Source organism: Trichechus manatus, unplaced genomic scaffold (assembly GCF_000243295.1).
Source record: "Trichechus manatus latirostris isolate Lorelei unplaced genomic scaffold, TriManLat1.0 scaffold00026, whole genome shotgun sequence".
Taxonomy (NCBI): domain Eukaryota; kingdom Metazoa; phylum Chordata; class Mammalia; order Sirenia; family Trichechidae; genus Trichechus; species Trichechus manatus.
Window position 1 is genome coordinate 9,499,088 of NW_004443962.1, and position 23,894 is coordinate 9,522,981.

Sequence of the window (23,894 nt, forward strand, 5' to 3'; positions counted from 1 at the left end):
CCTGGCCTGGCCCAGCGCTGACCTCTCCTCACTGCCTCCTCCTCGGCCCCAGTTCATGTGCAACTCCACGGACCTGTTCGGCTGCCTGGGAGACGAGCACAACGTCAGCATGAGCCAGATCAACGCGTGCCACGTGGTGGGGTCAGCCTTCAACTACAGCCTGGGCGAGGAGCGGGGCTTCTGCGGCAGCCCCTGGCCCAACTGCAACTTCCCCGAGGTACCCTGGGCAGGGAGGGGCTGACGGGGAGTGCAGATGGAGACCCTCCTGCCCAGGCTGAGGTTTGCCCATCCCGCACTCTGCCCTGGGCTGCTCTGACACACTGAGGGGCAACTCAGGGGCCCACAAGCTCACTGCCACTTCACCCCATTCCTCCAATCCTCTCACTTATTCAAGACACTGTGGGAAACAAGAACAAAGCCCAGCCTCCTCAATATAATAATAAAATAATAATAATATAGCTATTATTTATATTCTGCTTACCATGTGCCAGACACTGTGCTGAGTACTTTCCAGATATTTACTCATTTAATTCTCAAAACAACCTTATGACATAGATATTGTTATTATCTCTTTTATACAGATGACGAAACAGGCACAGAGAGGTTAAGAAACTTGCCCAAGGTCACACAGCAGCAGAGCCAGAGCTAGAGCATAGGGCCAGGCTTCCCACACAGGGCGTCTGCTCCACGCTGCTCACTCTTCCCACACCCCCAGCTGCCTGCTACCCCGCCACCCAGCAGAGGCATAACTAGGGTATAGCAGGCACAGCACCCTGGGTGTGCGGCGCCACTGTTGTTTGTTGTAAGGTGCTGTCGAGTCGGTTCTGACTTGTAGCAACCCTACAGGGCAGAGCAGAACCGCCCCATAGTGTTTCCAAGGAGCGGCTGGTGGATTCGAACTGCCGACCTTTTGGTTAGCAGCCAAGCTCTTAACCACTGTGCCACCAGGGCTCCATGTGTCGCCACTGAGCGGTTTCTATTAACCTAGTAAAGCCAGCAGCGTTTATCTACAGAAAATGGCACCTGTGACAAGCGCTGAAATTGCGCCCCCGTCCAAACATCTGACACCCCTTTTAGATAACTTTACCATAATATCAGCTCAAAAATACAAGTCAAGCTTGTTAATCTTTTAATTAACATATTACTGTGCTTGAGGAAGGACGTTGGGCCAGATCTGGTTAATAGAAACTGCTCAGTGGCACAAGGCAATACCCGAGATACACCACTGCCCCTGTGACAGTCTTACCTGGACAGGGGTGTGTCTATGGGTAAATGTCTGGGGACTCAGATGAAACCCGTAGATGATAGCACACTCCAGGTATATGTGCCCTTTCTCGGGAGAGGGCCCATGCTCTCATCCAGCTCTCAAAGGGCCCATGGCCCACAACAAGTGTCAGCACTGCAGCTGCGGGTTACCGTGGACGGTCACAGCGCTGGCCTCCTGCTCCCTCTCCTGGGAGGATCTCCATCTATCTCCCCTTGCAGAGAGAGCTCAGTGGGGTGAAGGGCTCCCCGCTGCTCACCTGGACAAGCGCTTCTTCTCCTGGGCAAGCGCCTCTCCTCCAGGCGGCCATGCTAGCTGGCAGCCTGAGAAGCAGGCCCCCAGCCTCCTGCACACCCACCCTCCCCTCCCCAGGCTCTGTTGCCTCTCACAGCTGGCCAAGGGCCCGAAGGGGCGGCTCCTGAAGCCTGTTTGCTAAAGAGCAGAGGCCAGTTTTTGCCCCTCGGTGGTCACTCCACAGAAGAAGCTGAGGAATTGGGGCGGGGGGGGAGAGGGGAGGAAGGTGGAGGTGGAGCAGCAGGGCCTGCTCTGGCTCCTCATTTTCCAGAATGGTTAGTCCCAGCCTTCAGCCTTCATCAGGCCCTGCTGACCCCTGAGCTCTTGAGCTGGCCCAACCCCCACTTGTATTGTTCCTGCTTCAGCAACTTTTCACAGACCCCCGAGGCCCTTAAGGACCCTGGCATTAAGCCTTGGCCCCCTGGTTGTCTGGGCCTGGGGTCTGAATGGGGATCCAGGTGGCTCCCGGGGTCTCCTCCCCATCTCCCAAGGACAGGTAGCTGGGAATCTGGGGCTGAATTAGCTGAGCCCACCCTCCCTGCTCCCTCCTCTGCCCTGTTGCTGGTGGTGACTTGAGGCTGGTCCTCCCTCCCCATCCAATCACCAGGGGTCCCTTGGGAAGTTGTCTCGTGGCCCCTAAGGGCCTGGGGAGGCAGAGGTTCCAACCGTGCCACCCCACTTCCCTGTCCACTGCTGGCACCATTTGGGCCCTAGTCCAAGGCAGAGGCAATGAATAGTAAGTCCCAGTGGCTGATTCAGAAATAATGGGTGCTAAATTTAAAAGAAAGGGCAAAATAATAGAGGCTGACATCTCTAGGATTAGCGTCAGGGGATGACAGCATAGAAGGGGACCTCTGAGATCACCTGGTCTGGCCCCTCAGTTGTCTGATGAGGGAACTGAAGCTAGAGACCAGAAGGGGAGCCCCCAGTGTAAATGGTACAGGGCCAGAGTCCCTCATCTGAAACCTTCGAGGCTGGACATATTATGGACTTTAGAATTCTCATTTTAAAAAGTGACCTCACACTCCCAGTGGAGTCTGGGGCGGCATCTGATAAGGAAACACAGTAATAGTTCTGCAGCAAAATGTATGAAGAGCCACCGGGTAAAGAAGGCTGACGGCGTCCCATCACTTAGGACAGGTGTTACAGCCAAATAAAGTCAACTCGCAGCTTTTCGGATTTTAGAATTGCCTGGGGGCCTTTGTAGCCCAAGGTGATTGAGGATGCCAGGCACCGCGCCAACTGGCTTTAGCTTATGTAATTGTTACAGTGAGCCCTTGAAATTGGGACTGTTATTCCCATTTTGCAGGTGGGGAGACTGAGGCTTAGAGAGGCTGCATAAAGAGCCTAAGTCACACAACTAGTCCATAGTGGACCAGGGATGAAACCCAGGTCTGCCTGAGCCTGGAGCCTGGCGCTAACCATTGGGATATACTGCTGGGTCCTGGCCAAATCGGCCTGGAGCTCCACCTCCTGGTTCCTAACCAGGGCTCTTCACATTTCATCATATCTTTTGGCAAGTTGGCGTCAGCAGAAACATCCCCGAGCCCCTCACCAGCCCGGAGTCCTACCTGCACCTGAGGCTCTCTCAGGTTGGAAGGATGCTGGAGGAGGGCAGGGCCCCAGGAGGAGTCCGGGGAGCTGATGCCACTCCTTTCTCTGCAGTACTTCACCTACAGCGTGCTCCTCAGCCTGCTGGCCTGCTCCGTGTTCCTGCAGATCAGCTGCATCGGGAAGCTGGCGCTCATGCTGGCCGTGGAGCTCATCTACGTGCTTGTCGTTGAGGTGCCTGGCGTCACGCTGTTTGACAATGCCGACCTGCTGGTCACTGCCAACGCCATGTACGCCATGTACGCAGCACCTCCCTCACGCCCTCCACAGAGTCGGGGGCACCCGGGGAGGCGGGAGGCGGGAGGAGCAGGAGGGGACTCAGGAGGGGCGGGTCCTGTTCTTCCCCAGCTCTGGGCAATGCTCTGCTCTGACCTCTGCTCTGACCGCCCGGCAGTGTCTGGTTCCCTCCTTTCCCCCATGGGGTGGGGGGAGTGGCCACAGGGCAGGAGGGCTCAGGACAGCTGGTCCCCACTGCCCTCCTGCCTCGTTTCCTACTCACTCCTGACCTCTGGCCTCTATGAGTTGTCCCTCACTTGCTAGAGCAGCCTCTGTCTGGCTATTTGCACCTAATTCCAGCTGCCTGTAGCAACTCAGGCCCAGAGAGAGGGGTCAAGTTCAGCAGAGCCAGATGGCAGGTGGGAGTGCTGGGAGTAGAGAAACAACCTCTGTTGTTTGCAACCTCTGTGTCCACCTCGAGCCAGGCACTTCCCCGTACATTATTGCTTTTCCTTATTCGTCCTCACAGCAGCCCAGCAGAGTAGGCAGGGCCACCACGGAAGGCTGGGTAGTCTGTCACTGCTTGAAGGGGATGGTGCACAAGGGCTCCTGCTCCTGGTGACGAGAGGGGGCTGAACCTCCAGCAGGCTGTGTCTGCTGGTGAAGGGGCACCTTTTCCTCTGCAAAGAAGCAGGGCAGTCTCCTCAGAAGCCTGTGGAGCTCCCTCTGCCCAGGGAGCCTTTTTCTAATTTATACGGAGCAACCAGAGAGTCAGCAGCATCCCTGGGTCTCCACTTGACCCCAAAACACTGAGGCTCAGAGAGAGGATAGGTCACACAGCTTGGAGGTGGCAGGCATGCCGGGTGTGCTCTGGGCTGTCAGATTTTCAAGGGCGGCCACTCGGGAGAGGAAGGAGCTCTGGCTTTGAGCTGACACACGTGTGGTTATTCTTCCTGAACCTCACTGTTTTTCCCAGGAAAATGGGAATAACTGTTCCCATAGCAGTAAAATGCATCTAAAGTGTCCGATGTGAAGTACCCTCTTCTTCCCATCACTACCCCCCACGCACACACAAGACATACACCAAGCAGTGCAAACAAAAGTGTGCGCAGGGGCCTGTGTCCCTGAGGGCAGATGAGAAAAGGCAGGTGGAATGAAGGTGCTGTCACATTCAAGGAGGACCTGGGCAGTCGCGTGGGCTGTGGGCGGATGACAGGGGAGGCCACCACAGGGAACGGTGCCGGCTGCAGTCCTGCTGGAGGAGATCTGGAGCTTTCTATCCTAGATCAGATCTGGAGGGGTGAATTTATTTTTTTATCTTTTGTAAAATTATTTTACTCTGGTAAAATATATATCACAAAATTTGCCAGTTTGACCATTCTTAAGCGTGCAATGCAGTGACATTATTTACATCCTTCACCACCATCAATTTCCAAAACCTTTTCATCACCCTAAAGAGAAACTCCATCCGCATTAAGCGGTCACTCCGATCCCTCCCCCAGCCTCTGGCAACCTCTAGTCCGCTCTCTGTCTCTATGCGTTTACCTGGTCTAGATGTTCCATGTAAGTGGAGTAATACAGTATTTGTCCTTGTGTGTCTGGCTCATTCCCCTCAGCATAATGTCGTCAGGGTTCAGCCATGTCGTACGTAGCATGCATCAGGACTTTGTTTCCCTTTATGGCTGAGTCACAGACGGTTGTATTGTCCCGTCTTGTTTATCCGTTCATCTGTTGACGGACACCTTTCGGCTAATGGACTGGTGAATGTTGCCTCCTCTTTCCGACTGCTCCTCCCACCCCAGTCTCTCCTCTCCCGCTGGTGGAGCTGGCTGCAAAGAATGGAGCTTATTTCTGGGCTAGGAGACCCTGGTTTGGGTCTAGATCAGTGCTGTCTGATAGATGTATAATGCAAGCCACGTGTGTAATTCCACATTTTCTAGAAGCTGGGCAGAGGCTTCTGAGGAGACTGCCCTGCCTCTTTGCAGAGGAAAAGGTGCCCCTTCACCAGCAGACACAGCCTGCTGGAGGTTCAGCCCCCTGTCGTCACCAGGAGCAGGAGCCCTTGTGCACCACCCCCTTCAAGCAGTGCACAGACTACCCAGCCTTCCGTGGTGGCCCTGCCTACTCTGCTGGGCTGCTGTGAGGACAAATAAGGAAAAGCAGTAATGTATGGGGAAGTGCCTGCCTCAAGGTGGGACACAGATCCAATTAATTTTAATAATATGCTATCTAACCAGTATATCCAAAATATTATTTTAACATAAAATCAATATCAAAATTAATAATGAGATACTTTACATATCTCGTGTAAAGATACGAGGTGCCCCTTTACCATTCATCATTTTTTCACGCGAATTCTTTGGAACCTGGTGTGTAACTTACACTGACAGTGCATCTCGCTAGGACTGACTGCATTTCGCAGGCTCAGTGGCCACCACACTGGACTGCACAGGGTAGTTGTTTCCCGCTCCCTGTTGGTGGCAGCAGAGAGCAGGGCTGGGGTGGGAGATGTGGGCAGGCCTCTGCTGGGGGTAGGGGCTTGGGGGGGGATGTACCCAGGGTCCCAGGTAAGAGCTGCGGGGGTTGTGGTCATGGTGTAGATGAGGGTCAGGGCTGGGGCTGCCCGTGAGCCTCCCGTTCTTCCCTGAAAACAGCTGAAAGTCCACAGACACGGGGAGGAGGGGTAGGGAGCAACAGTAGTAGGGGCAGCAGACAGGGCGGGGGGCAGCAAAGCAGGATGGGGGGCAGCAGAGCAGGATGGGGGCAGCAGAGCAGGGTAGGGGGGCAGCAGACAGGGTGGGGGGCAGCAGAGCAGAATGGGGGACAGCAAAGCAGGATGGGGGGCAACAGAGAAGGATGGGGGACAGCAGAGCAGGGTAGAGGGGCAGCACAGCAGGATGGGGGGCAGCAGAGTGGGGGAAGGGGCATCAGAACAGGGCGGGGGGAAGCAGAGCATGTGGGGGACAGTAGAGCGGAGCATGGGGGACAGGAGAGCAGACGGGGGTGACAGTGGGGCATGGAGGCAGCAGAGTGGGGCATAAAGGGGACAGCAGCATGGGGCGTAAGGGGGCAGCAGAGCAGGGCGTGAGGCAGTGCTGGGCTCGGAGGCTGCCTTCTGCAGAAGAGCGGCTCTGAACAGCCCTCTCCGCCTTCTGTTCACAGAGATCCGAACAACAACGGGACCTCCCAGTGGTGAGTTAATGCTTTCTCCACATTTCATGTATGGTCCCCCCTGCCCTCAGCACGGAGCAGCCAGAGCTCAGGTGGGGAGGGGGCCTTTGTGACAAGGTGGCAGTGAGGGAAGAGGCTGGAGCAGGCAAGGAGACCTTCCCCTCCCAGGGTACCGAGGAGTCCTAGTTGGGGGAAATACCCTTCTTGTCTTTTATAATCTTCACCAAGCCAAGATGATCCACAGGTTTGGAATGGAGGGCTGCTGCTGGGCAGGAAGTTACAATACAGCATCCAAGGTTTGGGCTCTTTTCTGGTGCGGGGATCAGGATTCAGAATGGCTGCTTTTATTCAAAGTATTTATTAATAATGTTAACAGAAATATAATTAGACAATAACAGCTACCATCGCTGGAGGGCCTGTTGTTTGTCGGGTATTGTGCTGAGTATTCTGTACACAGCACTTTTAATCCTTCCCGTGATCTTAGAATGTGGGTGTTGTTATTCCATTTCACAGACAAGGAAACTAAGGTTCAGAGAGGTTAAGAGACTTGCTCAAGGTTGCTCAGGGACAGGATCAGTATGGCTTCCCTGGCACCTGTTACTGCGCCCTCTGCTGCTGTCTTGTCTCTTGAGAAAGACCTGGGATGTGCACGCTGCCTTTTAGAGGGGGCACATTTGTCCCCTGATGTGACCATCAGGGAGATAATGCAGGTGTGGGCAGGGGCTGAGATGGGCCAGCAGCCAGGAGGGCTTCCTGGAGGAGGCACAAGTCAGGCAAATTTTGAGCAGGAGGGTAAGGAGAGGAGGCACTATTCAGGCAAATTTTGAGCAGGAGGTTAAGGAGAGGAGGCTACAGTGGGAGAGAGAAGAAAGGCTTGGGGGCGGGGGGGACTTGGAGCCTGACCTGAGGTGCCAGGGCAGTCTCAGATCTGCCTCCCACTTGCAGCCCTGAGCACGCGACCAAGGTGGCGCTGAAGGTGGTGACCCCCATCATCATCTCAGTCTTTGTGCTGGCCCTGTACCTGCATGCCCAGCAGGTGGAGTCCACTGCACGCCTCGACTTCCTCTGGAAACTGCAGGTAGGTGACCTTGGGGCCCAAACTGGGATGAGGGAGGCGCCCACAATTCATAGCACCCAGGACAGAGCAAGCGAGCTCTTCTGCCTGGGCTGGGCCGGCCTTAGTCCCAGGTGCCCCGCTCAGGTCTCGTCCCAACCGACTGGTGCCCCGTTAACCCAGTGCATCTGCTCCCTGCTCTCTGGAGCCAAGAGGCAACACCCTGGAAGTCATTCCAGACAAACCCAACCTTAACAGTTCTGGTACTTTATATATTTTTTTTCCAGAAAATAAAATTTTAATTTACTTTTAGATATATCACATTTTGATGCAATTATGATTACCAGGAGGTATATTTTTAAGACAACAGATGCTGAGCACTTGTGTGCGCAGACAGGCCCAGCTGGTGGTGGGCATGGGTGGGGGGAGGAAGAGCGGCAGGAGGTGAGAAGTAGGGGTGGCCGTCACGGTGTGCACAGGCCTTGGTGCAGGAACTTGGCACAGGTGGGAGGGAGCCGACACCAAGGCCTTCTGAGCAGGGCATGATGTGACTGGAACTGGGCTTGAAGACTGCTCAGGAGGATGGAATGAACAACCATCAAAGACTGCCCATAGGAAGCCCTGTCAGGCGTCTGTGCCCTGGTCCTGGTGCAACGTGCCCAGGGGCAGGGCAGTGGCAGAGGCGATGGGTGCCTCCAGGCAGACAGCTCAGGACCTGCGCTGATGGTGCAGGTAGAGGCTGAAATCTGCCCACCAAGCTGTGTACCCTGTGCCTGATTGTGTCCACCTGGAGGAAGGACTGCCTGTGGGCCCACACGCAGGGTGCTCCATGTAGGGGCCCCTTGATACCTGCTGGACCACCTTAGAAGGTCTGGGAGAATCACTGATTCTTTTTAGTAGAGAATGATACTTAGCGCCCAAGGGCACTTGGGATGAGAAAGCCTGGTCTGAGATGTGGGCTGGCCTGCGGGGTCCACACCTTTTTTTCCAGCCCAACTGCAGTGGTTAAGAGCTCAGCTGCTAACCAAAAGGTCAGCAGTTCGAATCCACCAGGTGTTCCTTGAAAATCCTAAGGGGCAGTTCTGCTGTCCTGTAGGGTTGCTATGAGTTAGAATCGACTCAACAGCAATGGGTTTTGGTTTTGGAACCCCTTGTAAGACATATCTTACCCCGGCCTCTTGGCCGCTCCTGGCCCGGTCCCTATCTCCAAACCACTTCTCCAGCTCATCTGCAACTTGCTTAGACTGCCTCCAGCTGGAACTTATTATTAACGTTGATGTTGAAATCTTCCGGCTGGGGCAGGAGGCGTGGGCTTTTTATTGGATGCTGAATAAAGATGGGGCATCTGCTTGCCTCTCTGTTCTGGGCTGTCATGGGGTCTGGGAGGGCTTGAGCTCTGAGGCCTGCAGTCTGGGGTGCCCTGAGGTTGGGGGGACCGGGGAGATTGCCACATGTTTTCCATGTGGAATTCCTCTCACAAAGCCCTTTTTATTTGTTAGTAATTTTTTGAAATAAACCCACAGAAAAGTTGCAAGAACAGTGTCTTAGTCATCTAGTGCTGCTATAACAGAAATACCACAAGTGGATGGCTTTAACTAACAGAAATGTATTTTCTCACAGTTCAGGAGGCTAGACATCTGAGTTCAGTACACCGACTCTAGGGGAAGGCTTTCTCTCTCTGTGGGCTCTCGGGGAAGGTCCTGTCTCTTCTCGGCTTTTGTTCCTCGGTTCCTTGGTGATCTTCATGGGGTGTGGTGTCTGGCTTCCCCCATCTCTGCTTGCTTGCTTGCTTAATCTGCTCTTTTATGAGCAGATTCAAGAGAATGATTTAAAATACACCCTACACTAATACTGCCTCATTAATGTAACAGAGAAAACCCATTCCCAAATGGGATTGTAACCACAAGTATAGGAGTTAGGATCTAAATCATGTATTTTGGGGGGACACAGTTCAATCCATAACAAACAATATAAAGAACTATAGCAATCCCTTCACCTAGATTATCCAACTTTTAACATTTTTCCACATTTGCTCTGTCACTCCCTCTCTCTCCATGTATATTTTTGGATATGATGCCCTATCACCTCTAAATACTCCAATGTTTACCTTCAAAAGCAAGGGCACCGCTTAGATCACCCCCATACAACTTCCAAGTTAGGAAATCAACATTGGACAACACTACTATCCAGCCCACAGACCCCGTTCCAATGTGGACAACTGTCCCAATTCTGGTCCAGAATCCTTTTGAGGGCTACTGTTCGCATTTAGTTGTCATGTCTCATCTGTCTTTTCTTCTGAAACAGTTCCTCAGTCTTTCCTTGTCTCTTATGTCCTTAACAATCTTGAAGAGTACAGGTCATTATTCTGTGACCCTTATCCTGTCTCTGTTCGATGTTTCCTGTGTCCAGACTCTGGCCATGCCTTCTTGGAGGAAAAGCAGAGAAATAATGCTGTGTACTTCTCAGTATGCTATGGGAAGCTACACCATGCTGACCATGATGTTAACATCGATCACCTGGTTAAGTAGGCATCTGTCAGATTTATCCACTGTCATGCCACCATTTCCCCCTTTTATTTGATCAGTATTTTGTGGAACGATATTCCTGTATTACCCAATATCCTGGATCCGCAGCAAACTTCCACCCACCAGCCTAAGCATCCACTGATGACTCCTGCCTGTATCAGCTCCCACTATGAAGGCTGCAAATAGTGATAATTTATTTCCACCATTCCTTCTACATTTGTTAGTTGGCATTCTACTGTAAGGAAGAGCTCGCCCTTCTCCCTTATTCAGTCATTCATCTATATCAGTGTGGATTCAAAGATTCCTGTTTAATTCAGTGGGTTGTGATCTGCTACTCTTATTATTTGTTTTAACGCTCAGATTGCCCTAGATTTGGCCAGTGTGAGTGTTTTCCAGTTAGCATCTGTGTCTTTTGACATGTCTCCATCATTCTTTGAACATTTTCTTACTTCCTGGCACAAGAAGATGTCTCAGGCTCATCATATACTTTTCCTACTGCAGCCCAGGAATCCGTGATTTCTTCAAAGAGCCCAGATTCTTTTTATTGGAGAATGGTACTTTGCACCCAAGATCTTAGCGTTCGATGTGCTCACTGTTCTAGGTCCTCTCCATGGACAAAGCTAGGAAATGTACAGAAGTATACGTGAACATATACATAAATACATGAATACCAGGGCTTCGAACTGGTTCTAAGTGGTTCAGTCATGGCTGACAGAAACAAGGAGGGCTTCAAACAGGTTCTAAGTGTTTCAGTCATGGCCTACGGAAACGAAGGCAGCGTACGCGTTGCATAGCAACCAAATCTCTTGCACGTCAGATTTTGACCCCTGGTGGTGTAGTGGTTAAGTGCTATGGCTGCTAAAGGTCGGCAGTTTGAATCCACCAGGTGCTCCTTGGAAACTCATGGGGCAGCTCTACTCTGTCCTATAGGGTCGCTATGAGTCGGAATCGACTCGACAGCAATGGGTTTGGTTTTGGTAGGAAACAGGCAGTGGTGCTCCACTCAAAGATGGTGGCTGACTGTGCTGCTTTGAATGTGTGTTGCTCTCCACAGTGTGCCAATAATCCAGTCTCCCACATCAGGATACTTTCAGGAGCCTGATCTGTACTACTTCTATATCCGTCTGTGCATATAGTATTTAAAAACCACGAGTTCATACCAATACTTCCAATTCCCAACCAACACCTCAGGCTTCTTTGTAGCCTTTCCCCTTCCATGTTTGGAAATATTCTCTCCAGCAGTGAGAAATCCAGCCCCTGTTACCTTTAATATATTCATTTATTGGCTCAATTAACTCATCTGCTCAATGGAACCAATCTCCCAACCACTCCAGTGCCTTCTTCACCCACCATCTCCTCTCCTCCTCTTCCCTACCCTGCTTCTTCGCATGCTGGGCACACCACCTGCACCCCTCCCCTCATTGCTGTGCTTCCTCAGGCACCAAGTACTCTGCAGGGAGGGAAGGGGAAGGGGAGGTTGAAAGAGAGGTGACCCCCCCACCCCACACACACACTTTGGAAACAAGTAAGGAAGGCCTGTGTCTTAGTTACCTAGTACTGCTATAACAGAAATACCATAATTGGATGGCTTTAAAGAACGGAAATTTATTTTCTCACAGTTCAGGAGGTTGAAAGTCTGAATTCAGGGCATGACTCTATAGGAAGGCCCTACCTTGTCTATTTCAGCTTCTAGTAGCTTGTAGATGCATCTGTCTCCATCATCTGTCTTCCTCTTCCCCCTGAGTGTGTGTCTGTGTCTAATCTGCTCTTTGTATAACTTAGAAGTGATTAGGTCTAGGACCTACCCTACACTGGTATGACTTCATTAACATAACAAAAGTACCCTCCCTGTTTCCAAACAGGGTCATATTTAGAGATACAGGGGTTAGAATTTCAACACATACTTGGTGGGGGGAGGGATACAAGTCATTCCATAACAGCCTGTGTATGTGCTCAGGCCTGTGTGTGTGTGAATGCGGGAGTGAGTTGTCTCTACCTGCCAACCCGTGTCATCCTCTCTCCACTGAAGCTCCATGACAGGCGGCTATGCTAGCACTTCCCTCCACCTCCCATCTTCCCCTGGGCCTTTGGGAGAGGGGAAAATAACATCAAATAAATACAAGCAAAAACTTGAAAGCGTGTCTGGCCCACCCCATCTTGCGCACAGCCTGCTTGGCTCTTGGACCTGTAGCGATGGTGCTTGCAGGAGCCTGGGGGCCGGGATGCTGGTGGGGAGGTGGGGACGCCTGGGGTCCTTAGCTTTCCCCAAGCTCCTGCACGAGGAACGGGGGGCAGCCTGAAGCTCCTCTGCAAGGCCCTGCCAGAAGCTTTTGCAGCCTCAGCTCCCACCCCCATTGGGACACTTGCCTGTGTGACTGGCCCAGCACCTGTGTCCTTTTAAGGCCCAGTGGCCACTTCTACTTCCCTCCATTCTAGGTGACCCCAGACTGTGATTACGTCCTGGACAGGAAGTTTCTCTACAGAGAATGGTAAAGAGTGGTGCTCTCCCTGGAGTTGGCTTGGCCTGTCCCTGGAGGACTTGTATGTCCCCTCCCCAACACACACACGAGCATGCCCTCCTGTGCACCGTGCACCGGCAGACCTCAGGGACAGACAGTAGAGGCTTATCTTTGCAGTGTAGGAATGAAGGCAGGTCAGGCTCACGCTGGGCCAGGCACCCAGCCTGGGCTGTTGGAGCAGGAAGCCCAAGTGTGCCCTTTCCTGTGGGATGTGCCCTTTCACGTGTGATGTGTCCCCCTGATGGCCCCCACCATGGACAGGACACATGTCCTCATACACTAAGCACCTCACAGGGCAGAAACCTTGTGCGAAGCTGCAGCCTCCCCCCTCCTGGTGACACACCCTTCCCCACATGGCTCCCTGAGGGCTGCATGTGGGCCCCGCCCTGGCCTAACCTCCTGATGTCAATTCTCAGGAAAGCCCACTTTGTCCCCCTCCCATAGGGTTGACCACCAAGGGGTTGAAGACCCCTGAGCCATCCTGCCTTGCCAGGGCCTAAACCTAGACGCAACTGGCTGTGTTGGCAGCTGCCCAACATGCCTTGGTGTGGAGCCCCCGGATGTGGCGGGAGCGTGTGGCCCACCCCAGGAGCTTGGCTTCTGTTCCAGCAATAGCTCTGCTCCCAGCATCCCGCCCTGCCCCCAGCCTCCACCTCCACTCTGCCTGACACTTGGGCAGATGCTCTCTGGGAGGGGCACAAACATTTCTGCCACCTGCTGGGCTGATCGAAGGAGAAGGCAAAAGAGGTAGCTGAGAGCACCTGGGGCTTCTGGGATGCAGGCAGGTGGTCTCAGAAGGCAGGAGGAGCAGGGCTGTCAAGAGGCAGAACGACCAGCTGCTGGGGCTCCTCCATGGGGCAGCCCACAGGGATTCTCCCTCTGGGCCACCTGTTCCAGAGCTAGGAGCCGGTAGCCCTTATTTACTGGGAGGGGGATGTTCAAAGGGTCCCACCTCACAGGAGCAAAGTCCCTGGGCTGAAAGGCCGGGGCAGGAAGGTAGCACCTGCCAACTGGACCCACTCAGCATCTGAGGGTGGCTGCTGGAGGGGACCCTGTAGGGTCTAGGAGCTTCTTCTGGCAAAACCCCAGTCCTCCCCTGCTGGTCACATTTCTCGGGGCACCAGGAGTGACAAGCTGTGAGCGGTGCAATCAAGGACCCTCTTACCTCTCGGGGAGGCGAGGCCCTGAGCCGTGGGCGGTCGCTCCCAGCTCAAGTGCTCCCCGGGCCGATTTGTTCGCCATTGAGTGTACGGAAGTCCGTCAGGCGCCGCCCTGTAATCCTCCGCGTACCTCCAACGCTTTGGTCAGACCTTGGTGGCGTCACCACCTCTCCTCTTCCGCCCCTTGTGCCCCTACTGCCTTTTTAACCCGAGGGCCCCACACGGTCCCTTAAACCTGGAGGGAGAGTGACCTCAGACTTCAACTGCCCAGTCCCAGGGTCCGAACTGGTGAAGAGTCAATGCCAAGGGGGTTGCCCCAGCCCCCCGCCCCTAGTAGCACCTGCACCTCCTGGCCCCACCTGGCTGTGTCCGGCTGTGGAGTGAGTCTGCTCTGATGGGACCAGGGAGACTCGTCGGGGCTTTGAGTGGATTTTCCCTGTGGGGCCAGTCGGTTCAGGTAATGCTTATCAGACTGCTTTTCTGATTGCCTTTCCTGATATTAAGAGAAAAATGAAAAGCGGAGGTGCACTTGAGCAGCTGGAGGGCTATTCAAAAAACAAACAAACCGGTTGCAGTCGAGTCGATTCCGACTCATCGCGACCCTGCCGCACAGAGTAGAACTGCCTCATAGGGTTTCCAAGGAGCGCCTAGTGGATTCGAACTGCCGACCTTTTGGTTAGCAGCCTGAGATCTTAACCACTGCACCACCGAGGCTCCATGGAGGGCTATTGGAAGTGGTTTTTGGACTATCCCTTTAACCTACTGCCCAGTTCTAGTCTTGGGCAGACAGGATCTTTACAGCTACTCCTCCGGGACCTGTTTCTCCCCAAGGATTTCCTCCTTCAAGATAAACCCGTAAACACGTTACTGTCCGGTCGATTCCGACTCATAGCGACTCTATGAGTCCTTTATCTTCCTTCAAGATAAGCACCCTCAAATGCATCACTTTCCGAGAGGCAGGCAAGGGGAGAGTTGTTGGTTGCTCTGGCGTCGGCTCTGACTCAGGGCAAGCTTATGTATAACAACTAAACGCTGCCTGGTCCTAGCTGTCTTCAGTATCACTGGTGTGTTTAAGGCCACTGTTGTGGGTATCGTGTCAATCCATCTCTGGAGGGTTTCCCTCCTTTTCGCTGGCCCTCTACTTCACCGAACATAATGTCTTTCCTGATAACGTGTCTAACGTAAGCAAGCTGAAGCCTTGCCGTCCTTGCTTCTCAGGAAACGCGCTTCTATGGGGAGGGTTAGATGCTTAGAAATATCCTTCCTTTGTGATTGTCAAAGTAACGGGCACTCTTTATAGAAAACCTGGGAACACAGAGCGACCTAGAGGGGGGATAGAAAGCCGCGCACGTGTTGGAATCCTGGGCACCCGCTGCCATTTGGGTGAATTGAGGAGTTTTTGTCTAAGTAGCGCCATCCCTCAGCCTCCTCCCCGCCTCCCCCTCTGACCGGGTCTTCTGCTCCAGGCCACGGAGGAGAAGGAGGAGATGGAGGAGCTGCAGGCCTACAACCGGCGGCTGCTGCACAACATCCTGCCCAAGGACGTGGCCGCCCACTTCCTGGCCCGCGAGCGCCGGAACGACGAGCTCTACTACCAGTCATGTGAGTGCGTGGCGGTCATGTTCGCCTCCATTGCCAACTTCTCCGAGTTCTACGTGGAGCTGGAGGCCAACAACGAGGGAGTTGAGTGCCTGCGGCTGCTCAACGAGATCATCGCGGACTTCGACGAGGTGCGGGTGTGGGGGTGGGCCTTATCTCTGGAGAGCTGGTCCCGGGGGTAAAGAGGTGAAGAGGTCTGATGCCCCCTTCACCATCCAGATATGACAGTGATGATAGTCGCTGTGATGTTGGCGGCCTGTGTCCCAGGCTCTGTAGTAGGCACCTTGCATACAATTCCCTTTACCATCATCACCTTATAGATGAGGAAACCAAGGCCCATGGAGGTTACATATCTTGCCGAAGGTCACAGCCAGTAAGTGGCAGAGCTGGGATTTCAGCCCAGGCTATTGGAATTTGAGGTCTGGTCTCCTCAGCTGCCCCATCGGCGCCCTGCCTGGCTGGCTCGTCTACAACCCCATCACCCACCCTTCCTCTTGTGCTGTCTAGGGCTGGACAGGGCCCCAGGGCCTGGGAAACATTGTCACAGTGTCTGCGCCCAGGGCTTTGAGAGAGTCAAAGGAAGGAGGAGTTTCCAAGCTAAGGGAGAAGGCAGGACAAAGATGCAAGGCCCTGAGCAGCAGAGGCAGAAAAAAAGACACTTCTTCGTGTGTTGGTGAAGTCCTTGCTGACTCCCTAGTGTATGTCAGGCCCTGGGGGTGTGGAGCTGAATAGGGCATCTCCACCCGGGGAGCTCACTGAGTGTTCAGAGAGATAAGTGGGTGGAGAGTGTAAGAAGAGCAACCCCAGTGGGAATACAGGGCCTGGGGCACAGAGCACCGGGAGGAGAGGGTGAGGGAGCTGGGACCCAACAGTGTCAGCAACAGTTGACAAGACCCCTGGGGCAGTGGGGTAACTGGGGTTGGCTGAAAAAGGTCGGTGGAGGCTTCTGGCAGGGTCTGGAGATAGGAGGTGGGCATCCTACTGGGCAAAGATGAGGAGGTTTCCCTGGGGGGAATGGGAGCATAAGCCAGCAAAGGGGGAGGCGGCCATCCAGCCTCTGTTGGAGCAAAGGACCCAGAGGTGACTAGTGACCTTGCCCCAGGGGCTCTTGGTGTGGGGAGGGCGGGTAGCCCATAGTCACTAGACCGTGGGTGAGTGGGGCTGGAAAGAGGCCTTGCTCTGTCAAGACTATCGGGAGCTTCATAAGAGGTGATGGTGGAGTTGGGCCCCCAACTGTGTTAAAGGGGGAGGTCACGAGGAACCGTGCTACGGCCCTTCCTCAGCCACCCTCATCCCTCCCTGGGGACATCAGTGCTCCAGACTTGGGGATGACCCAGGCTTGGCATCCTTCTGTCCAGATCATCAGCGAGGATCGGTTCAGGCAGCTGGAAAAGATCAAGACCATCGGCAGTACCTACATGGCCGCTTCGGGCCTCAATGACTCCACCTATGACAAGATGGGCAGGACCCACATCAAGGCTCTGGCCGACTTCGCCATGAAGCTCATGGACCAAATGAAGTACATCAACGAGCATTCCTTCAACAACTTTCAGATGAAGATTGGTAAGGCCGGGCCCTGGGGAGCACTGAGTGCTTATAGGGGCTCCCCGACCCCTTCCTACATCCGCCATCCTGGTCCAGTGGCAGAAGGTGGGAAGGCTTACTCCTAGGGGCAGCAGAGGCCGACATTATAGTGTGTTCCTCTGTCCAGATTGGGGGTGGGTTGGGGGAGGCACTGATCACTCACAACAGAATTGTCCTGGGGCTGGTGATACCTCCTGCATGGTTGCATGTGGGTGACATCAGCAGGATACCCTCTTTCTGAGCTCCATCCCGGCCCACTCATCAGGAAGGCCTGGTGGAACCGTGGCTGCACCTGCCCTGAAGGCTTTGTGGAGGATGCTGTATGCCAAGGGCACCCAGCCTTCTGGTGGCTGCCACTCACAGCAGAATGACAGCACCATTTATTTCTGGTTATATTAATAACAGTCATGTTATTTAAAAGTGTTCCAAATTCATTCCACAAAAATGAAAAGGAGTAAAATTAAATAGTGCATTTAAAATATTAAATTCATAAACATGTTATAAACCCTTAAATTTGCAAATTATAAGACTATTGGACACAGAGTCTACAAAATTGTTAGCCAAATAAAATAATGAACTACGATTTTAAAAAACTAAATCCGAAGAGAAAATAATCGTGAAAAATTGACATTGGTGTTTTAAATTGAAATGGTGTTTTAACTTTCTGAAGAGTGTAATCTTAGAAAGCAAAATGGGTCAGTGAGGTTATCCTTGAGTTCCAAGTGCTTTCTCTGTGTGTGTGAGCAAAATCTTCCAGCTGCTGAAAGAGCTTTTCTTATGTACACCAACTGGGGAAAGAAATGGTGGTGATGTGGTAAGAAGTCTACTCCATATTATCTTTCCTGGACTTCTTTGTCAAATAAATGCCTCCACTCTCACTTCACAGCTTTGAGGGGAGCTTTGCAGACACCTGCGTGGTGTCCAGGGGGCACAGGCAGAGCTGGTGCAGAGCAGCAGCTCCACTGTCCTCAGGGTCATATTCTACTCCCTCAAAAAAAAAAGAAAAAAATATATATATAAAAGTTAGTTGGTTTATTTTCTTGTTTTATTACCCTAACATTTATTTTGGCAAGTTTCAAGCCTACGGAAGAGTTGAAAGCATAAACTCACTGCCATCGAGTTGATCCAACTTACAGCAACCCTACAGGACAGGGTAGAACTGCATAGGATTTCCAAGGAGCGGCTGGTAGATTCAAACTGCTGACCTTTTGGTTAGCAGCCAAGCTCTTATCTATGGGGCCACCAAGGCTTTGAAAGCATAGTGCAATGAAAACCCATAATATCTACATACTCACTCATTTGCTCCACCCTGCTGCGTACACAAGATGGTTTCAGAATTACAGCTCTGAATTTGTCGTTCTGTAAAGTTCAAGGTATTTTTGCAGTTCTTTTTGTCCTTACACTATATCTTACCCAGGATGTGTGGTCTTGCAGAGTATGAATTATTTTTGTAATAGCAAGTTTGCTTTGTTTGGTTGTTTTCTTCTCCTTTTGAGGATTCTGGAGGTAAAGAAGAACACTTTCTGAAAGAGCAGACCTTTGTTCTATTGAAAATTCTAATGCATTACCAACTCTCTGGGTGTGTCAGAAGCCATAAATGATTCAGATTTTTAATTTTTAGGAAATGTGGTAGTAATTCACCAACAAAGAGTCTGGTATATCACTTCTCAAAATTAGCACATTATACTGAAATGTTGTGATCATTAATGTCCTCAGGAGGCATTTCTTTCCGGCTTGAGTGTCAGGAATTGGGCTTTCTCAGAACGAGCTGGCCTGTTTAGTCCATGGGTGTGGGGCTTTGTGGTCTTGATCAGTTTGCATTTTGCATTGGCTTCTGGAAAGCCTAGATGAGCCCGTTGGGGGTCTTCTTTAGCTAACGTGTAGCCGACATTTCTGTGTGAACTTCATTCTTGGTTTTATGTAATGTTGCCATTCTTATTTTCCTTTCACCTCTTCTTTTTCACCAATGTTTGATTGGTATTTTTCTCCTGGTGTGTAATTTTTGGATCAAGCCTGGAGATTGAGTGGTAGAATCTGTCCATAAATAGATGAGTAGCCAGGCAGCTGGCAGTCTGGAGCCCTGTCTGGCAGCTCTCCACATCCATACTCAGGAATGTCTACACTGGGGCCTTGACTTTGGGAACTAGAAGCCATGCAGAGCTTGGCCTGGTCAGTGAGGAGGACATGACAGCCTGGTTATAGCATTTGGGGTGAAATGCCATCTGTGGCTTGACAGGACCAAAGAGAATGATCATGGAGGGAAGACTTGAGGACTGGAGACACTGCTAACCGACTAAGTGGCCCTGAGGGACTTTCTTTGGAGGTTCTCCTGAGTCTGGAGTCCTACCTCTCACACCCAAGAAGCAGCTGAGCAACAACAAGGCTTAGTAAGGGCCAGTGTGAGAGTGACAGTTTATGTAATAGGAGGGAGTGTCCTGGGGTTGGAGGCAGGGCAGAAAAGGTCCAGAGCATGTCAGCTGCAGACACATGCGTTAGGGCAGGATTCAGCCAGGAGACGGGAGGGAGGACTCTTCAGGTGGGAAAAAGAGCACAGCAAAGGCTGAGAGGGAGGACTGCTCAGTGTTGCCTGGGGTGAGATTGACAAATGGACAGGCTAGAACAGAGATGCTGGGAAGAGATGGTGAGCCTGTGTGGAAGGGTGGTGCTGCTTCCCAGAGCTTGCTCACTAGAGTGTCCCCTGCCCTAGCAGAGGCCCAGAGACGGGGGCTACTTGGAATGAGAAGAGGCTGGGGACAGGGAGATAGCTTACGAGATAGGTTCTAGGAATGAGCAGGGTGGGCTGCTGAGAGAAACAGAGGAGGGAGGAAGAAGAAGATGGCGAGTTCTGGTATGTTGAGTCTGTCTGAGTGATGGTGAAAACGTAAATGCTACCGAGAGAGAGGTGAATAGAAAAGGCAACTGGATTATGCAAGAGGTCATGGGAGCCCAAGAAGAGGGCAGCTGAGTCGTGGAGAACGACTTGCAGGAGATGAGCACTGACTGGGTGACAAGGACACAGGAGCAGTGGGTGTTGGACTTAGCGAGCATTTTTTAAAAAAAATTTATTTTGTTGTTGTTTTGAGAATATACACAGCAAAACATACACCAGTTCAACCATTTCTACATGTACAATTCAGTGACATTGATGACATTCATCTAGTTGTGCAACCGTTCTCACCCTCCTTCTCTGAGTTGTTCCTCCCCCATAAACTCACTGCTCCCAAGGTTCCTATCTAATCTTTCTCGTTGCTGTTGTCAGTTGGATCCCACAGAGAGAGATCTTAAAAGAGCATAAAGCCCAAGGCAGACATTCTTTATTAGTTAAGCTAAGGTATTGTTTGGTTTTAAGAAGACTTCAGGGGATATTTTTGGTTTAAGGTTTATAGATTATCTCAGGGAAATAGTTTCAGGGAGTCATCCAGCTTCCATGGCTCCAGAAAGTCTTGAGTCCACGAGAATTTGAAATTCTGTTCTGGGTCTTAGCGAGCATTAATAGGAGAGAAGCAGGAGACTGTAGGGTTAGGCATGGCCTCAGGCCTGGAGGACCATGAGTGTCTTCAGGCCTCAGAGGGAGAATCTCCAGTGTCGATGGAGGGGTGATAGAGCCAGCCAGGCAAGAGTTGGTCTTGACCCTGATGCACGTGGCTGACTTCTGTCCCCTGCAGGGCTCAACATCGGCCCTGTGGTGGCCGGGGTGATCGGGGCTCGCAAGCCTCAGTACGACATCTGGGGCAATACGGTGAACGTGGCCAGCCGCATGGACAGCACCGGTGTGCCTGACCGCATCCAGGTGAGTGCAGCAGCGTCATCACTGCCTCGCCCACACGAGGCGCCTCTAATGCTAAGAGAGCTTCAGGACAGGCCACCACGGTTTCCAGTCAGAATATCTGCAGCAGATTTGAGAGTGGTAGGACAGTTGGCGCTGATGTCTTGGAAGCTTAGAGAATGCGTTCGTGTTCCAGGCCTTCAGTACCTTGGACAGATCCTCAGCTCCGTGCAAAGCCGTCTAATGGGCAAGGCAAAGAATTGTGGGGGATGGGAGCCTGGCTGCTGCTATCAAGCCAGGAGCGCTAATGGGGAGCCTCAGCCCTTCTCCCACCCCAAGCACCAAAAGGACACAGGCAACTGCAGTGATCAGGGTCTTAACCCAATGGAGCCCCCAGCACTCAGGGGCTTGGTTCAAGGGGCTCTTTTCCAGGTGAGCCAGACCAGGCTGCTGGTCCCTGGGACAGTGCCTCCACCAGCCCCAGCAGCAAAGGAACCTGGCCAGAGGCCCAGAGACTTTCCTCTTCTCTTCACGCTTTGAGGGTGATGCTTGTGAGTCCCAGGCCTACTGCTCTTCAGCGGCTTTTGTTTTCCTCAGGTCTTCCCTGATTCTTTTTGCTCCAGTCTGGCAATGGACAGGACCTGGGGCTGGGCTCCAGTTCTGTGCTCCCCACACGCCTCCCTTTCCCTGTGAGGCGGGGGGAAGGTCACATAAGTTCCCTGCCGTCACTCTTCCCCAGGGGCTGACTGTGCTGTTTTTAGGCCCCTTTGTCCACACCGACAGTGTTTAAATGTCCCTTCTCTCCCCTGGGGGACCTCTGGGCAAAGGGGCTTGACCTCAGGCATGGCCTTGGCCAGACCAGCCTAGCCTGGCTGGCTTGTGGATGCTGTGTGATGGGACTTTTCTCACCTGCATCCTGTGCTGGGGGAAGGGTGGCAAGACAGGAGCTGGGGGTCCTGAGGGAAGATGGGAGAGAGAGGGGTGTGCTTGGATTCCCAGTCCTACCCATGAATTCAGCCTTGGACAGGCGCAAGGGACCTGTCAGCACCCCCGAATATCCCAGCACCTCACGCTTGCGCAGGGCTTCACCGTGCACGGAACAGTTAATTCAGAGCCGGGCCCCCTCGCAGTAAGCTGCTGCAGTTCCTACTTCTCTTCCTCCCTGGCCCCTGACGTGGGTGGCACCAGGACATGCATCAGGGGTGCGGTGGGGGTGACTGGGGCAGGGGGAGCCCTGACTGCACTGAGAAATGATTCGTGGATTCTCTTGTGAGGTGTCTGTCTGTCCGGCTTCTCCCTGCCCCCATCCCTCCCTGCTTCTCTCCTTTAGCCTACAGTCAACAAAACCAGTTACCTTTGAGTCAGTTCCAACTCATGGAGGCCCCAAGTGTGTCAGTACTGTGCTCCGTTGGGTTTTCAGTGGCTGATTTTTTGGTAGTAGATCAGCAGGACTTTTTTCCAAGGTGCCTTTGGGTGGACTCAGTTAGCAGCTGGGCATGTTAACCGTTTGTACCACCCAGGGATGGAGCCACCTGTGAGTTCTAGTCTTTGTTCCAAAAGCTAAAGCAGAGACAGGCAACCTGATCTGCAGTGAATCCGGGCTTTCCCATTTATTAGCTGTATAACCTCAGGCAAGTGGCTAGATTTGCTGAGCCAGAGAATAACGATAGTGCTTATTCTTTAGAAAGATTAGATGCGTGAAGCAGTGGCTCCCGAAACTTAACCTGTGGTGAAACATCAGTTTTTAAAAATATTTCTAATCTGGCATGGAGGGATGCTTTTGTAAAATACTCTGATTACATCCTTGGGTGTTGCGGCATGTTGGATTGCTGGAACAGTCTCTCTACGCCCTGTCTGTAAATTTCCATATGCTGAAATACCACACGTGAGGTGCTTGTCACAGCTGTCATCATTCTCCTTTCTAATTGGCACTTCCGTAGATGAGAGGCTGTCAGTCCCTGGAAGCCCCCACAGTGAAGGGGCTGCTCCCCTGCCCAGTGCCAAGGGCAGTGGCAGGGTAGGGCCGTCAGAGGGTGGTTCCACCCTGAGCACAGACCCACGACTCAGGCCACCTTGGTCCATCCTCTCTCCTTCTTTGCCTCCTCAGGTCACCACAGACATGTACCAGGTGCTGGCCGCCAACACATACCAGCTGGAGTGTCGGGGTGTGGTCAAGGTCAAGGGCAAAGGCGAGATGATGACCTACTTCCTCAATGGAGGGCCCCCACTCAGTTAGCAGCTGCCAGCAACGGTGCCAGGCAGCCTGGCCTCCAGAGAAACAGAAACGGCCTCTTTGTGTGCCGGGCAGCAGGTGGGACGCCTGCATGCCAGCCCGCGTGGCAGCGCTGGTGAGATTTTCCACTTTGACTCCAGAAGCAGCTGCTGCCCTTGCCGGTGGGCAGCGGCCTCCGTCACAGGCCCCAGATGCCAGCGTCCTGCAAGCACCAAGCTGACCAAAGATGTTTTCCTCTGTAGAAGACTCTGCTAGACCCGGGCCTGACTCCTGAGTTTTCTAACGGGTGCTGCTGCACGGTGGGAAGGAGCCGCTGGAGCATTTCTCGGTGTGGTGCAGCCCAGCACCCAGGGAAGGGCCGAGGGCGGGGCCTCAGCCCCAGAAGGGTGGGTAGGCGGCGACTCTGGTCTAGGGGGACCTCGGGGCCGAGGGTCTGCTTTTCTGAGTGAGCCTTTACAATTCAGGCAGAGGCCGTGAGCCGTGCTCCATGCTGTCTTTGGAAGACTGTAGCCCTCGTCACAGTCGTCCTCCACACTTCACGTGCACAGCGCCCCTTTGAGGAAGCAGAAGGAATTGCAAGGGGGAGGCAAGAGGACTCCAAGCAGAGTAGTGGTTCTGAGAAAAAGAAAATATTTATTAAATAAAACAAGTTTTCTGTGCCCTTCTTTAGACTATGCTAGTTGTATGCGTGTAAGAGACACATAAACCAACACGGAACACTTCAGCAGGATGCCATTGTGGGGGGAGGGGGCGGGGACCCCAACTTGTCTTTTTTGTATTTTTTATTTTGTATTATTGAAAACCTTGGAGATCTAACAGATATACCAAATTCTATATTTTGTAAATTCTCTATATTAGAAAACAGCTGTGCACAGCAGGGCGTTTGCTCATTTGTACT

General features: G+C 52.6%; 1 protein-coding gene across 1 annotated transcript in view; it reads left to right on the forward strand.

Moving 5' to 3' along the window:
• The window catches only part of ADCY5 (adenylate cyclase 5), a 189,869-nt gene extending 166,870 nt beyond the window's left edge, over nt 1-22,999 (forward strand). The window contains exons 14-21 of the mRNA XM_023728701.1: nt 53-217; nt 3,224-3,399; nt 6,548-6,577; nt 7,502-7,634; nt 15,281-15,544; nt 16,772-16,976; nt 20,663-20,787; nt 22,871-22,999. Coding sequence (XP_023584469.1) covers nt 53-217; nt 3,224-3,399; nt 6,548-6,577; nt 7,502-7,634; nt 15,281-15,544; nt 16,772-16,976; nt 20,663-20,787; nt 22,871-22,999 — 1,227 coding nt within the window. The remainder of the gene's footprint in view (nt 1-52; nt 218-3,223; nt 3,400-6,547; nt 6,578-7,501; nt 7,635-15,280; nt 15,545-16,771; nt 16,977-20,662; nt 20,788-22,870) is intronic.
• The last annotated feature ends 895 nt before the right edge of the window (nt 23,000-23,894 follow it).